The 17444-nt window shown below is 38.8% G+C and overlaps 1 protein-coding gene across 6 annotated transcripts in view; it reads right to left on the bottom strand.

Moving 5' to 3' along the window:
* LOC122900220 (TLC domain-containing protein 4-like) overlaps positions 1 to 17444 on the bottom strand; it is a 92327-nt gene that overhangs the window by 11380 nt on the left and 63503 nt on the right. For all 6 annotated transcript variants that reach the window (XM_044238726.1, XM_044238727.1, XM_044238725.1 and 3 more), the window contains exon 6: positions 890 to 963. In XM_044238726.1, the coding sequence (XP_044094661.1) occupies positions 890 to 963 (74 nt within the window). The remainder of the gene's footprint in view (positions 1 to 889; positions 964 to 17444) is intronic.

The raw sequence follows: 17444 nt of genomic DNA, 5'->3' as shown, positions 1-17444 counted from the left end.
AGGAAAAGAAAAAACTTCACAATGGAGAAACCTTAACCATGTGATAGCCAAGTTCACATCCCCCAATGATATGGACATCATGTTCCTCCTCACATGATGTGATGAGAAGGGCACTTTGCCTCCATGGGATTCCTTCCAAAACCCCATCACCTCCACCTAGTCATAAGAAAAATGGACAAATCCAGACTAGGGGACAGTTTAAAGGATAACTGGACAGTACTTCTTAACACTGTCAAAGTCAAGAAAAACGGAAAGACTCAGAAACTGTTACAGACCACAGGAGACTGGGAAGATACGAAACTAAATGCAATGTGGCAGTCTGGACTGAATCCTAGAACGAAAAAAAAAACACTAATGGAAAAATTGATGCAATCCCACAAAGTCTGGAGTTCACTTAACAGCGACCTATCAGTGCTGGTTTCTTAAGTTTTGACAAATGGTCCATGGTAACATAACATATCAGCAACAGAGAAAACCAGGTGAGGAGGATATGGGTGTTCGTATGCTATCTTGGCAACTTTCTGGAAATCTAAAATTAAAAGTCTATTTTTTTAAAATGATGGATGAAGGTAATGTGGATATCAGAATCTGGGAATAGGAATACGCTGGTATCAAGAATGTGAACTGGCCCCAAGGTGAACCCAAGTATAATAAAGCATTGCCATCCTTCAGACAGAGCTCTGTTCAAAAGCTAGGACCACCACTCTATACCTAGGGGATCTTGGATAAGTTTCTCTCGCCTTTCGAAGGCTTGATTTCCTCATATGCACGATGGTGATAGTAATTCATGTCACACATTCTCATTTTTATTTAGTACCTTTAGGATTTTCGGGAAAGTTTCCCCAAACAAAAAGGAAATAGCACAAGTTTAAAATAATTAGTCACCTACCGCTGATTCACAAAAGGGCTGGAAAGTTCTGCAAGCAGGCGAAAATTCCCAATGTATGCCAGGACTCCATCCCTCTGGATGATAAACATAAAACACAATGTCAGGGAGGACGTGCTTATCAACATTTCCAAATATAAAGGAACATTCAATAACTTCTCAGCATAAAATAACAATTGATATCAAAACAGACCAAGTGTCCTAGCTGATTTTTTTCTTTATGAGAATTTAGAAATGTCACTAGAATTCTAAAATATTTTTAAAAGACAGCATATTGTACACTTATGTTCACCTATAAAAACAGATTTTAAGCAGTTGTCCCATGTTGAACTAAAGAATTCTGCAAACAGCCACTGGTGACAACATTCTCGAATTACTGTAGAAATAATGATCAAAGTAGTGTGAATTTCAGAAGCTGAGGAATTTTATAGCAGTTAAATACTTAAAAGAAACTCATTTTTATATCCATTAATAAAAGCACCTTTAAAAAATCTCAAAAGTGTACTTAACATCCTAAATAACATCTGTAAGCCTGTGAGCAGATGCATATTTGCCAAAAGTAACAACACATGCTAAAATTTATGTATCACATTTGACCTGAAAAATGTATTTGTCAATCAGAAGATCCTAAGGCTAAAACACACACTCTCAGGACCTCTCTGAATTTAGAAACAATGCCCAGTACACTGTATGAATTTAATAGGAAAAGTAGAACAGAGTTAATAAACTCTGAAGAACAAAGAAGCATACATTAGAAAGAAGAACAAAAGTATACATTCCAAAAATATCAGGTAATTTAAACACTGTTACTAGGTAAATAGTCATTCCAGCACTTCCAACTCAATCAGAATTATGATCACACACAAAAAGAAATAGTCGTACCTGCACCCAAACATTAGATATACTTGGAACTTCAGAAACCCTATTCCTATAAGCTATACCATGCTGCCTTCCAAAATGGGAACAATATAAAGCAATAAAAACAAATAAACATTTTATTTGAAGGTTTTCAGTTCTTCTCCTTGGAAATTATTTTAGGGATTGAAAATTCAGAGCTGATTATACAAATTAGCTTTTCCAAGACTAATCTAGAACTTTTTATAATCTCAAATTCACTGGCCTTAGTGCAATTGAAATGTATGATGAGGAGGAAGGAAGGAAGAGGGACAAAAGAACAAAGACAATGGGCAAGGTGAGTACTGTGCACAGGGGTAATCAACTTTATCTAAAGTCAGCAGAGACACAGCCACACCACTCCAAAAACACATGACAACACAGAAGAAATATTACTCACAGGTGTTATTACTTTAACAGAGAACTAGAATCAGTATCTGAAATTATATATTGTTCTGTACTATTTAGTTTTCTGTTATGGGAAGAGCATTTATTTCAATAAACAGTAAGGTTAACAAGGGTATTTAGTAGTAATTAAGAATAGGACAATTTAACAAATAAAATGTGTGAAAACGTAGTGTGTGTGTGTATGTGTGTGTGTTTTAAGGGGAGGGGCAGAGGGAGTGGGAGAGAATCTTAAGCAGACTCCATACCCAACGCGCAGAGCTGATGGGAATGACAGCCTTACCACCCTGAGATCATGACCTGAGTCAAGATCAAGAGTCAGACACTTAACCAACTGAGCCACCCAGGAGCCCCAATATTTTCATGTTCCTTTCTGCCCTTTTTGTTTTGATTTTACTTTTTTTTTTAAGATTTTATTTATTTATGTGACAGAGAGAGAGATCACAAATAGGCAGAGAGGTGGGCAGAGAGAGAGAAGGGGGGAAGCAGGCTCCCCACTGAGCAGAGAGCCCGATGCAGCACTCAATCCCAGGATCCTGAGATCATGACCAGAGCCGAAGGCAGAGGCTTAACCCACTGAGCCACCCAGGTGCCCCTCTTCTGCCCTTTTATTTAACCTTTTTTTCTGGATATTTAAAACTAGTAGGCTATATTATTGTATATTTTCAGAAACATACATCTGAGACTTTGTAAAAGGGGAATGTAAATACAATGGGACTAAACAGTTATCTATATTTAATAAAAAATAATAGTGACATCTTATCCATGATACAGTAGGATATTTTTACTCTTTGCTTCCTTTTCCACTACTACTTTAGGTGGGGGTATATATATATATATATGTTTTTTTGCCTCCCCCCAGCCCAGGAATGAACTTCAGTCCACAGAAAATTCACTTTGACTTGTAGCTCTGCTCTTGTAAGTCCACATTACTGGTATTAGTCTAACAGGATGACCTCAATTTAAATATTTTCTTAACAAAGGTGTAAGCAGGGGCACCTGGGTGGCTTAGTTGGTTAAGCGGCTGCTTTCAGCTCAGGTCATGATCCCAACGTCCTGGGATCGAGTCCTGTATTGAGCTCCCTGCTCAAAAGGGAGCCAGTTTCTTCCTCTGCCTCTGCCCCTGCCCCTCCCTTGCTCATGCTCACTCTCTAATAAATAAATAAAATTAAAAAAAAAAGAAAGAAAGGTGTGAGCATAAAATACTTGAGATTTTACTTACTAACAACGGGAGGCTTTTTACAGGAATTAAGTTTCCAGTTCTCTTGAAAAAACCCACCCACTTTGAACCTGCAGGCTTCTTTTGTAGACCAGCTATCAGTCCCCAAGATCCTCTGCATGTATAAATTCATTGTACAGACTACCCATTTGTAAAATATCCATCCTTTTCAACACTCCCAAGCATACTGGATGGATTCCAAACAAGTCAACAGTTCTAGTAAAGAAAAGCCGTTCAATGTGGCTACTCTCTTTTCTGGTAACATTTTTGAGTTCAGAAGCAGTCTTATTTCCCCAAAATGAGTCATTATCCACTGCATGAGTGTTTGTCACAACCTGCGCACCACATTAAATAACTAAGGTTCAGACTATTCATCCTTTTCTGGCGTTTTTTACAGGTTCCTCAGCAATCACCGAACCTTTCAGAGAGACGGTACATAAACACTTCTTGATTTAATGTAAGGCTTTTCTACCTTCACATCCTCAATTATTTCCAAAATCCAGAAGGACATTCTCCTTGCCTCATACTCTAAACATGTAATTTTACAGCTGGCCAACATCTGTTAGCAACAATCGGAGTCATGTGGTAGGCAAACATCTATGGAGGTCATCTCCCTCCATTTCCATGAAGTAAAACCCTCATTGTTTTCGCAGGTTTTAAGGAAGCTAAAGGGAAGAACGAACTTTCCTTACAAAACCCTCAACGTCAGAGGTAAGCAAATCACATCCCTTTTCAGCTCTGTTCTAAGAATGCAAGGTGTGGAAGACGTTTCTCAGGTAGTATCTTTTCATTTGCTTTGGTGAGAAGTTTACAGACTGAATGGAATTCGCCAAGTTTACATTTGCACTGTCTGCCAAATATACAGACAGACTGAGCAAAAGCTAATCCATATTTGAACAATACACCAACAATTTTTGTTTTATGTGGTTTCTTTATAATCTTTATAGGAATCAAAAATTCAACCTGAAACCCCGTTTTTCAAATCAAAGTACCTAAGAGCTAGGGAAACATCTTTGTGTTGCTGTGATTTGATGCAATACTCAATGGAGTGAAGAAAGTTAAGACCGTTGGTAAGATCCAACAGAATCAGCTCTCTATGTTGTAAGAAGCCAACACATCTGTTATCAAAATTTACTTTTTTTTTTCACCGACAGGATGTTTTAGTTGCAACCTCTGAATCAGGAAATGTAACTTTCGTCAGTTTCATAGAACAATCAAGGGAAAAAATAAAATGTGTATATCCATGTGACACGTCCATGTTAATTCAGTGCCTACTGTTTTCAACTGAGCAACAATGTCCTTTTGGAAGATTAAAAAAAGTGCAGATGGATTTAGATGCACCTGCCCATCTCATTCAGACCCACTGAGACTCCGTGTCTGCACATGCTTTTACATTCTCATCTCTACCAGGCCCACAGTTTGCTAGAGCTGCCATAACAAAGAACCACAAGCTGGGCAGCTTAAACAACAGGAAGTTATTGTCTTACAGTTCTGGAGGCCAGAAGTCCGAGATCAAGATGACGGCAGGCCCATGCTCCTTTGGAAGGTTCTAAGGAAGGATGTGCTCCTGGCCTCTCTCCTAGCTTCTTGCAGTTCCTTAACTTCTGGCAGCCCAACTCCAATCTTCACATGGCATTTTCCCTGTGTACATATCTGTGTCCAAATTTTCCCTTTTTATAAGGATACCAGTCATATTGGATTAAGGACCCAACATACTTAACTATGACCTCATTTTCACTTAACTAATAACATCTGTATTGATCCTATTTCCAAATAAATTCACATTCAGAGGCAGTATGACTTAGAACCTCAACAAATGAATTGGGGGGCAGGATATAAGTCAATCCCTAACAATGTCCAATCCCAAATTCTTTTCTGCACATTGTGCAATATGGTCTGTTTTGGTTATCTAATTCCCTACTCCATGTGTCTTTCCATCCATCTATAATAACACATCATTATATACTAATATATGTAATAATACATATTATATGTATTTCCATATATAATAACTGTAACCTTTACTGGTGATGCTTGGAGCATTCTGGTGTTGGCATCATAACTAGTCTCATTCTCATCTGAATTTCCAATGGACAGTCAAAGATGACTATTAAAGCTCATGATTTTAACACTTCTGTTGCATCACTCAGGGTAATGTGACAATGAACGATCCATTATTGTGAACCGCAAATCATGGTTGCCATGATTTTTTGCATCATAGGAAAAGATTTCACAGGATGTGAAATTTTCAGTGGTAAAATGGTAAAACCAGGATGGACATGGGCAGACCATCCCATCATTGTTTTATTATGAATCTTATTATAATGAATCCCAAATGGTAGGTGAACTTTTTCATTTTAATACATAATCAAAATCACATTCCCAGTGATGAGAAAGAGGAAAGAAAAAAAGAATAAACCTCTCTAACTCATCTAGCACTAAGAAGCACTTTCAAGATAATAGGAAACAAACTTTCATATTCCAAGTTCCTGGATGTTTCATGGACTTACTTTTTAGTTTTGGTGATTTGTTTGAAGTTTAGGTGAGTATTTCCAAAGGAAGTGGTTAGAATATTTAAGTTAAGAAAAGGTCAGAAAAATAAGTAATTGTGTTTAGTTTCCCAGGAAAATTAAACAGCTGAAATGTCCTGCTTTTCTCTCTTACCATAGTTAAATTCTGCAGTGAGTAGAGAGCAAAGGCAAAGAGCTTTGAAAATAGTGCACAGGTAGAACATGACTCTTGGAGAGGCAAAAAATGCAAGGAAAATAGTTACTTTAGTGAGATTCTTACTTGAAGCAGACATACAAAAATCTTAGAAATATTTTTATTAGCACAATCCTCTATTATTATGAATTCATGTATGTAACAAACATTTACTCTTTATTTTTAAAGTTAAATTCTCTCATTTATAACATTGCCTTTCTTTCCTCAGTTAAAGACCGCTCTTCTTCCAGTCTATTTTTTCTAACAATCTTCTTTTGTTTATTGTTTTTAAATCTATGGCACTCTAGGTAACTATATCCAATGTTGAGAGTGTATGACAGACCAACTGCTATAAAGTATTAATTTATATTATATGTTATATTATATAAAAGAATTATCATACCTAAGGTCAGCCAAAGCCTTGCTAAATTACTTACTGTACCACCTTTCAAATAAATCATTTTTCCAAAGATGAGACCCAATACTGAAATTTTTTAAGTTTTTGTGATTTCTTAAATATTTTTAAGCAGACACACCAGAGTCATACAAAATATTGAGATAGTATCATAGCAATATAGTTTTACTCTCAATTCAAGAAACAATTTTAAATATTTCTCTCCAGTGAGCTTTAAAAATACAAAAAAAAAAAAAAACAAAAAACCCAAAATATACTAAGGCTTTTTTGAGAGTTGAGAAAATTATTTCTTCTAACTCTTTTCAAATTGGTATAAAATTAAAAGGAACTATTAACCAAAATATCAAATTATTAGCAGATAAAACCTGACTTTATAATAGTCTTTAAATATTAAAAGTTACTAGTACAAATTATAAATTTGATATGTTGCTTTCATCTAAATTTAGCCAAAACACTGTATTGCCACACTTTGAAAAGACTTTCTCTTGAGTCTATAAAAAATTGGGCACATCATCCTGGCTTTTCTTCTAATTTCTTTCACCTCTTCCCAAAGAAAATGGTTAGTTTTCTCATTTCTAACCCAGTGGTTCTCAAAATGTGGCCCCCAGACTAGCAGCATCAGCTTCGCCTGGAAATGTTGCTAGACATGAATATTCTCGGGCCCCCTCACAGACTCATTGACTCAGAACTCCTGGGGGTCAGGCCCGCTAAGTGGTTCCAATATTTACTAAAGTTAGAGAACCACTGTCCTAGCTTACAAATGACCTAGGAATCTCTAAGCTCTCGGGGAACTGCCTCCCTACTTCTCTGAAACTGTAGTGAAGACTTACAAAGTCCCCGTCAGATTCCACAGCATTATGAAGGCAGACCAGCTACATCCCTCTAGAAGTATTTTCCTGACCCCTTAATCCCCAGCGGGGTCAAGTGTCTCAACAGATCTGTCTGCTTGTCAGCATGCTTTTCCCTGCAAGTATCTACATTCTTTGTGTCTCATTCACTGTTCTATCCATAAAGCCTAGATCAGTGCCCAGCCCATATTTCCCAAGTTGAACCTCACCTCTTCCTCATTGTGAAACAAACAGAATCACTTCCAAAACCAAAATCCTAAGAGTCCTACAAACCTATTTCTGAGTGGGTGAGCACTCTGATGAGAATATCAGTATTTCACTCTAAAAGAAAAGGAGAAAAATATCCAGATTTTAATTTTGTAAAGAGATAAGTAGATAAGAATTAGAGGTCATCATAAATGTGTTATGGTTAAAAAAAAAAAAAACAACAACTAAACAAAACCCAAAAAAACAAAAAGCAAAGTTCTGATATTTAATTTCCAAAACTTGATTGATACATTTATATTAGTGAAGCAAGACAGAAAAAAAAAAAAGGGTAGGCAAGCAAAAGAGATGGGGAATATCACCTCACATCCATCAGCTTGGCTAGTATCAAATATTAAATAAAGGAAGTGTTTGTAAGGGTATGGAGAAAAGGGAACCTTCATGCACTCTTGGTGGGAATGCAAACTGATGCAGCCACTGTGGAAAACAATATGGAGGTTCCTCAAAAAAATTAAAAATAGAACTACCATATTATCCTGCAATTCCACTTCTTGGTATTTACTTGAAAAAAAAACCCAAAAACAAAAAACAAGAACACCCATTCGGAGAGAATCATGCACCCCTATGTTCACTGGAGCATTATTTACAACAGCCAGGATATGGAAGCAACCTAAGAGTCCATCGACAGATGAATGGCTAAAGAAGTGGTGTACAGATACACAATGGATTATCACTCCACCATAAAAAGAAAAGAAATCTTGCCATATGTGAGAACATGGATAGACTGGACCTAGATAGTTTTATGCTAAGTTAAAGAAGTCAGAGAAAGATGAATACCTTATGATTTCACTTATATGTAGAATCTAAAAAACAAAACAAATGGACAAGCAAAACAGAACAGAAACAGACCCATAGATACAAGGAGCAAACTAAACTGATGGTTGCCAGAGGAAATGGGTATTGGTGAGGGACAGGGCAGGTGGCTAAATGGGTGAAGGGAGTGAAGAGGTACAAACTTCCGGTTATAAAATAAGTCATAAAGATGTGATGTACAACAAGGGGAGTAGAGCCAATAATACTGTAATAACTTTGTATGGTGATAGATGGTACCAGACTTAACATGGAGATCATTTGGTATTGTATAAAAATATAAAATCATGATGGTATAAGCCTGAAACTAATAGGATACTGTATGTCAACCATACTTCAATTAAAAAACAGGTAGAAGAATTTGAGACCTGCCTGAGAATAGCTATGGATCAGAAGGAAAACAGCAAGAAGCAGGTTGATGGGTGCCCGGGTGGCTTGGTGGGTTAAGCCTCTGCCTTCAGCTCAGGTCATGGTCTCAGGGTCCTGGGATTGAGCCCTACACTGGGCTCTCTGCTCAGCAGGGAGCCTGCTTCCCTCCCCTGCCTCTCTGCCTACTACTGCTCTGCCTACTGTGATCTCTCTCTGTCAAATTAATAAATAAAATCTTTAAAAAGAAGAAGAAGAAGAAGACGCATGTTACGAATGAGTACGCCAGCAAACTAAGGAGCTGATTATTAACTGCATGACCTTGTGGCTGTTACTGAATTTCTCTAACCCCATTTCCAGATCTCTATAAATATGGTGAATGCTTTTTAATAGAGGTGCTGTTGGGAGTATGTGGCTACTGCCGCCAACATCCTCATCTTCCCCATTTTCTGGAACAGTTGAATGACAGGCTTAGAATTAACTGATAGATGGAAGTGCCTAAGAATGCCCTTTGATTATTACCACTATATCCCAATGCTGATGGCAGATTTTCCATAAATATTTCTTGGCTGGCTGACTGTTAGAATCTTTCAAAACCTTATTCTATTTGGGAGATTCATTATAATAATTAAGCAATTAAGTCTGAGGAGTCAAGGACAGTCAGTAAATGATCATGAGTCTGTGGCATGGAGGCCAGGATTTGAATTCTAGCTCTCCCCAGTGATCTTGAGTGATTCAGTTTCTCTACTTGTCAAATGGGCGTAATACCATCTTTATGATAGAACTGATGCGAGAATAAGATGAGGTATGTAGTAATGGCAGCCAAGATGAAAACTGAAAAGGCACTCCAAAAGTGGGGGAAAAAATTGTAGTTAAAGGTGAAATTGAACCTAGTACTTTTTCATATCATGATTAGAAAGACTAATTAAGCTTCAGGACAAGTCCTAAAAGGGCCTATCCCTTCCTGTCTATGTAGTAGTCTTCAGCTCACTCATATTTGGGTGAATTCACAGGACGAAGGGCCCAGCCAGAAATGATGAGGAAGAGGTGAGAAGAACGACACATCACCATCACAGTTAGTGAGGACTAAATGGGGACTCACTATTGCCATTTCACTATAAAACATAAATTATGTCAACACATCACTCCTCAAAAAGTGGTTAATGTTACTTTCTGTTACAGAAAAAAAAAATCCAATTTCAAAGGGAAAAGAAATTCTTCTAAGGGTGAACTGTTTTATTTACAGAATAGATTATACCAACTTTCTAACTCACAACCATACTTCACCCAATGCAAACTTCCCTCTTTTCATGACAACTTTATGTTCATTACCATCATAATGTAGTAGGTTTGAAACGGCCTTTGAAGATGGCCCACTTCTATTACCCACAGATTGTTTAATCCCATCTATCAAAGCTCTTCCCATTTGCCCTTCATCCTGGACAGCTCCACAGTGAGAAGTGCAGCATCTCCTAAAGCTGCTTTGGGAGCTATCTTGGGATTGCTCTTCAAAAGTTCCAGAACGACACTGCACCTTCTCTAACTTCCACCCGCCAGTCCTACTTCTCTGATCCTGGCAATCCAAAATCTCTTCTTCACATGACAACCCTTCAAATTTTTAAAGACAGTACATATCTATCTTCTTTCCAATTTGCTCAGAAAATTCTGGTCTCCCCTCTTCAGAGTTCCTGAGCCTTATTAACTGCCAGTCTTCAGAAAATGAAAGTGAAGAGAACAAGAAAAACCAACCAATCTCTTGGTGAGAAGAACCATTTGCACACAATAATCTCTACCCAGTAACCAGTTAAGTCACACATGCACACACATCTTTCTGAAGGCACAGGGTAACCTTTCCAAAGATAATTTTAGCAGAACATGTCAACATACTTCAAAATGTACATACCGCTTGCCCAAGATTTCCACTCTACAGAATTATTCTTTGAAAATAATCGCATATGAGACAAATATGAAAAGATACAAGGCCGTTCACTCGATTTATACATAATGGTGAAACTCAGAACAAACACATAACAATAGGGAATTGGTTAAATATGATTATATATCCACATGCCATCAAAAGAGATAATGATCGAACCAGATGGCCTGAGAATGAAAACATTTTCAGAACTTACAAAAGACTTAGAGAATTTACCTCCTTCCTACTCTTCCTTAGAAAATCATTTGAGGTTATGCTGCAGCACAATGAGTGAGTGAACCAAGAAAGACAGACACGGGATCCAGGAAACAGTGCCCCACACCAGGAAAGTCATGGCAGGAAGCCCAGGACACTGGGCAGCAGACCTAGAGAGCAATCTGTTCAGACTGCAGTGGGGACTGGAGGAGGGCTCCAAGGGCTGGAAAAGACAACCACAGAGATGCAGTGCTATCCCCCAGAATATGGAACAACTCAAATGTTAAATGTTAAATGATAAAGGCAAATGTTGCTAGAAAAAAGGGGGTCATCAGAAACTCTAAGCAAAAATTAGGCAGGAAATAAAATCGTGCTTGTGCAGTGAACTGTTTTAATCGTCATAAACGTGTTAACTCACTTTCTCTGTGTAGGATCAACTAGATATAAAAGAAAACTTAATGTGATTATGGAATAAAAGGTAAACAGTTTAAAATCTCGGCAAGACAAAAGTCCAAGTGACAGAAAGTGAGAGGAGTAGTACGGATTAGAGACACGAAAGGAAGAACAGGAACACTAACACCTTCACCGTGCTACAGAACCAGAAATAAGTTTTCAGAGGAAGTAAGACAGAAACGAAAACTCCTTTAGCAACAGTGAAAGAAAGGAGGGAAAGGAGATAGAAGTGTGAGCGTCAAATTCTTAAGTCATAGCAAGAAGTTAATAAATGCTCTCTAACATTGACAAATAAGATGTGAGTGGCAGTCTCTGAAGACGGCCTGCACCAATTCCTTCCCTCCCTCTATGTGCACAACGCTCCTCACGTCAAGAGGTAGGCTTTTATTTTCTGCCCCTTGAATCTAGGCTGCCCTAGGAAGCACACCTGACCACCAGAATACAGTGGAAGTGACATTCTGGGTCCTTCTGAAGCGAGGTCATAAGAAGCCTTGCAGCTTCTTCCTGAGAAGCCCATGGCACACGGAGGGGCCACATATGGGCGCTGTAGGCAGCAACCCTGCTGAGGTCCCCACTGAGAGCCAGCATCCACTGCCAGCTATAGGGATGAGCCTCTTCAACCCGGTTGAGCCTTTAGGGGGCTGCAGTCCCAATTTCTACCGAACAGCCCCCACTTGAGAGACCCCACACAAGAAGTGCCCTGATTTCTTTGTGGGTTTTTTGTTTTTTATATCATTAAGAACTCATTGAGTCAATGGGTTTCAATGGTCACAGTAGTTATTCTAACTGATGATCAGAATGCCACATTTTTAGCCAATGGGACAACCTTCATATTGGTTACTGCGTTGTTCTGACACAAGCCCATTAGTCTTTGATAGATTCCTTGCTTTCTGACCCAAGATTACCAGAGTTATTTTTTTCTAAAGATTTTATTTACTTATTTGTCAGAGAGAGACAGCAAGCGCATAAGCAGGCAGAGTGGTAGGCAAAGGCAGAGAGAGAAGCAGGCTCCCCGTCGAGCAAGGAACCGGATGCAGGACTCGATCCCAGGAACCCCGGATCGTGACATGAGCCGAAAGCAGAGGCTTAACCGACTGAGCCACCCAGGTGTCCCCAGAGTTATTTTGTTGTATGCAATACTTCAATATGTAAAACAAGTTCTAAATTTTAGTTTTGATCCCATTTTTGTAATATATAGTTATACACAGAATGATATTTTTGACTTATGCATTCACACATAGGAAAAATGCAGAAATACACTTTTCAGTGTAAATGGTAATTAAGTAAACATAAATAGTTATCTCTGGGCTGAGGGACTGGGACATTTTTTCTTTCTGCTTGTCAATGTTTTCTAATCCTCCAATAAAAAATGAATGGCCTGTCTAATTAGTCTTTTCAAATGGCCTCTGCTTATATATTATTTTTCACAGCTTTTTTTTTTAAAGATTTTATTTATTTATTTGACAGAGAGAGATTACAAGTAGACAGAGAGGCAGGCAGAGAGAGAGAGAGAGGGAAGCAGGCTCCCTGCTGAGCAGAGAGCCCGATGCGGGACTCGATCCCAGGACCCCGAGATCATGACCTGAGCCAAAGGCAGCGGCTCAACCCACTGAGCCACCCAGGAGCCCCTATTTTTCACAGCTTTTAAAATTACAATGTTGTGGGCACGTGGTTGGCTCAGTTGGTTAAGCGACGGCCTTCGTCTCAGGTCATGATCCTGGAGTCCTGGGATGGAGTAAGCATTGGGCTCCCTGCTCAGCAGTGAGTCTGCTTCTCCCTCTGACTTTCCCCCTCCTGTGCTCTCTCTCTCATTCTCTCCCTCTCAAATAAATAAATAAAATCTTTAAAATCACAATGTTGTTATACAGGGCCTTAACCACTGTTTTCTAAATATGTACTTGTGGTTCTTTTTCTACCCTTCTGAAGTTCTCCTTTGCCTCTTGTAGAGGATACTCCTTTTTCCCCCGTCCCTGACCCTGCTGTTGACCACACTGCCTCCACAAGATAAACCTACTTCTAATGGCATATGGGGCCCTGGAACAGCCATGCTATTGCTACAAACCTCAGAGCATCTCCAAGTTATCTTTCTACCCATTGTCTCCCATTTCCTTCCATAGTATCACACTCCTCTAGTGCTCTGGGTCATTTTGTCCTCTTCATTCCCTTCATTCTCTGAAATCCAAATTAGCCACCGTGCTCTACTGATTATAAAACAGTCTTGAGATTTTTCTTCTTCATTAATATAACCACCAAAATTAAATTCTTCATAATCTATCACCTGTATTTCACCCTGATAACCTCCTACAACACATCCTCCCCCGTGCCGTATTTTTTCTAAATATCATCATCAGCTTTACCTTCCTAATATGCCAACTGCATCAAGTTTTGTTTGTTTGTTTTTGTGGGGTTTTTGTTTGTTTGTTTGTTTGTTTGTTTGGCTAAATGTCGTACAAGCAATTCTGTGGGAAAAAATGCAAGGCTGGTGAGTTGGAATGTTCATTCTGTCGGGTGACTCCATCTTACTCATCCAAATGTACAACTGCTACCAGGCACACACAGACCCCATATCCTGAAAACCTGAGTCCTTACTACCTCCCCTGAAGATCTGACCTCTTCTCCTCAGTGATTTTCCTCATGTCTTCTGACCTTGGAAGCTCTCCCCCGACTTTTTGCTGCCGATCTAAACACAATTTTTTTTTTTGAGGCTGAGTTTACGTTCCATCTATTGCAAAAGCTTTCTTGGAAAATTCAAAAAAATCATAAATACATGTAAGAAAATTTACGCACAAATGATATTCACTACAAGAATACACATTAAGTAAAAATGGCCAGTTAGCTCAGCTGGCTAGAGTGTGGTGCTAAGAATATACATCAAGTACTGTCAATAGTTACCTCTGAAGAATCAGACCTAGAAAACATTATACTTACTAAGCACTGTGTTTCAACAAACTCAGAATTTATTTACAAAGATCCATATTCAGACAAAAAAATTAATAGAAATTAACACACCCATCTTTCCAGTTCCTAAATTCCTACAGCATCACTGATTTATCGGGGGGGGGGTAATGTACTCTTTGAATTTTTTGATAGTTTCCTATGCTAAACTCTTAGCTACCTAACAGAATCCCACAGGATCTATCATATCCTCATCCCCTACCTCCCAGAGCTCCTTAGTTCAAAGCCACACAGGGGTTCAGTCATCTCGCTTCTCTATTTTCTGCTCCTGTACATCAACGACTGGCTACCTGTTTAACCCAGCACACCTGTGACACCATTAAATGTGGCATGTACTTCTGGGGACATAGGTAACCATTAGATAAGCTTCGGGTTACATGTAATTCTTCATTACTTTACCCTCTCCCCCACTCAAGATAACCTATTACACTACAAATGAGACATGTTATTAAAGGGAGAGATGAGAAGTTTAAGTCTAATTTTTTAGACAAATGAATTACAAATCTTGACACTTTACTTTTAGTGAATTATGACAAAACTCACAACTCACTTCTGGCCAGTATGGGGTTTCCACCTCCTCTACCATCTATTTTTGAGAAGCTTTGCCTACAGTAAAACTCATACTTTTCTTGGCCTCCACACAACTCTGTGAGGGAAAACAAAAACAGGATTTGTCTGATCCCTTCCGGAGCTTTAAAAGAAAATTCTCCTTTTAGCCAGTGATTTTGAAAATCTGGATTTTCTTACCACTGGAAATTCTGTTTTCTTCAGCTGAAAGTAGTTAGGGTTAGGGCTTTAGAAGGTAAGGGAGAAGGATAACTAAAATTATCACACCCCTGCTACTGTTAGCATGGTTTTATATACTGTGCCATCAACTGCCTGGGGCCAAATGGGCTCCCGATTCCACCACTAGGGCTGGAGAGGCGTTTTGGGCATCCCCAACTGGACACTGGTGTAAAAATGTGGCTGTGTTCGGCAATAGCAATAATGAAGTGCTTTTTCATAGGTTATCACACTGACCTGGAGCCTTAACACATTTCCATGGAAACCCTTTTCAGAGTACCATCAATCTAAAAATGAGATTTGGGAACAAAATCCATTCTCTATTTAATAACTATTTGCTGAACTTTAATCATTCAAGGCTTTTGATTATTTACTTACAAGACAATGGAAGGTCTGAGCTAACAGAGAGGACTGGATTGTCAAATCAAACTCATATGAAACCATGATCTTATCTAGTATTAAGCTTTACTAAATGTTCCAAGAATAGAGGCCATCAAATAATTCAGAGGACACAGAGAGAGGTGGGGGCATCAAAGGCAGTTGGCAAGCCAGATCCTCCCTGTGTTGAACAGGCAGCTCTGGCCCAGAACAAATGAAGGTTCATAAAGTTCTCTACACAGTAGTGAGAGTTCAACTTATAAAACATCTCTGTCCTCTACCCCCAGAAAGCTGTACAGCTGACATGACATTCTCCAAGGAGGCAAGCCTCACAGCTCCCAGGTTTACAATACCATATAATCTCTTCTTTTAAAGATTTTATTACTTACTTATTTGAGAGAGAGAGAGAACCTAGAGGGAGAGTGAGGGGGAAAAGCAGACTTCCCGCTGAGCTGAGCAGAGAGCCAGGTGCGGGACTCAATCTCAGGACCCTAGAATCCTGACTTGAGCCAAAGGCAGACCCTTAACCCAAAGAGCAGCCCAGGTGCCCTACATTACCATATCATCCTCAGCCAGGGACATCTTCAAGGCATTTCGGAGTTAAGGTCTCTTCCTCCTAACAGACGTCAGTACTCTGTTTACGCTGAAGTCCTGCTGAACAAGATTAGACCGGAGTCACCTGCCCTCCTTTCTTCCAAGAAGCAAATGGATTTGCAGGCCAGCTGTTTTTACCCCTTTCATCCAGGGTTACTTAAGAACTTGGTGACATAAATTAGCTCTTTCTTACTTGCCCACTAGCTCCCCAGTAATAGAACCAAATCAAATCATTTTAACAAAACAGATGAATCACAGAATATCAAAATAAAACTTCAAAGATACTTTAGTGTAAATTCCTACCCAATGTTTCTACTTACTATATCTATTTTCAAGTCTATCTGATTGAAGATATCTTATGGTAGAACTATTTTAAAACACCATTGCTAGAATCATCTTATTTACTGGGGATGTCTCTTCCGAAAAAGAGAAGTCTGACCTACCTCTCTTTTACTGTCCCCAGAGCTCCCAGTTCAAACACCTGAATTAATCCTGAATGAGTCTACTCTTCTTTCACTTAACAGTCCTCTCACAGGCCCAAGGGTATTTCAAAACTATCACATCCTACAATTTATCTTTTGCAGGCTGACCTCTCTGGGTCCTTCAATTGCCACAGGTCAATAGCTTCCTAATCTAATCTCCACTGTTAACTGGCAGCCCCTCCCCCACCACAGGCATAAACCAGGTCCCAGACACCAAATAATGAGCTTGGGTGTGGTCTAACCAGGAAAACTGTCGTTTTTGTTTGAATTGGATGCTCTGCCTCCCCTAATAGAGTCTAAATTTGAAATCAGTTTTCTTTTAAGATTGTTTTTTATAAAATGTAATTAAGAACAAAATACTGACTTGAGCAGACATGGCTGACATCTATTTTATCATCACACATAAGTCCAATATATGAACTGTTTCCTTTTCTGGTACTGAAAGGAAACAGGGTTCAAAAACCAAGCCAGGTTAGAGAGAGGAAGGGAGACAGTTCTAAGATAATTCAACAAAGCAAATCTAAGGAAATGTTCTGTGCCCACAAAGACCATGAAGCAGCAACCACAGGGTAAGGAGAGAAGAGCCAGCCCTGAGCTCCTCCTAAACCCAAACAGAGGAAGGTCTTAAAGGAGCGTGATTATGTTCATGAAGTAGGGGGAATGGTCACATCAGATATTCTATAATAAAAAGCAAATATTAAAGCAAATTCCAAAAATCCAAACACAATATATTATACATACAGGTCTTCACAAATATGCACAGAGGTATATAACATATTTTTTTAAATGGCCACTTAACATTTTTACCACAACTAATTCCTCAATTAATAGTAAGAGTTATAAGCTAATTGTATAACT

This window comes from Neovison vison, chromosome 2, assembly GCF_020171115.1.
Source record: "Neovison vison isolate M4711 chromosome 2, ASM_NN_V1, whole genome shotgun sequence".
In the NCBI taxonomy this organism is placed as follows: Eukaryota; Metazoa; Chordata; class Mammalia; order Carnivora; family Mustelidae; genus Neogale; species Neogale vison.
The sequence above is the reverse complement of the archived record's forward strand: the minus strand, read 5'-3'. Positions and strand labels throughout refer to the sequence as shown.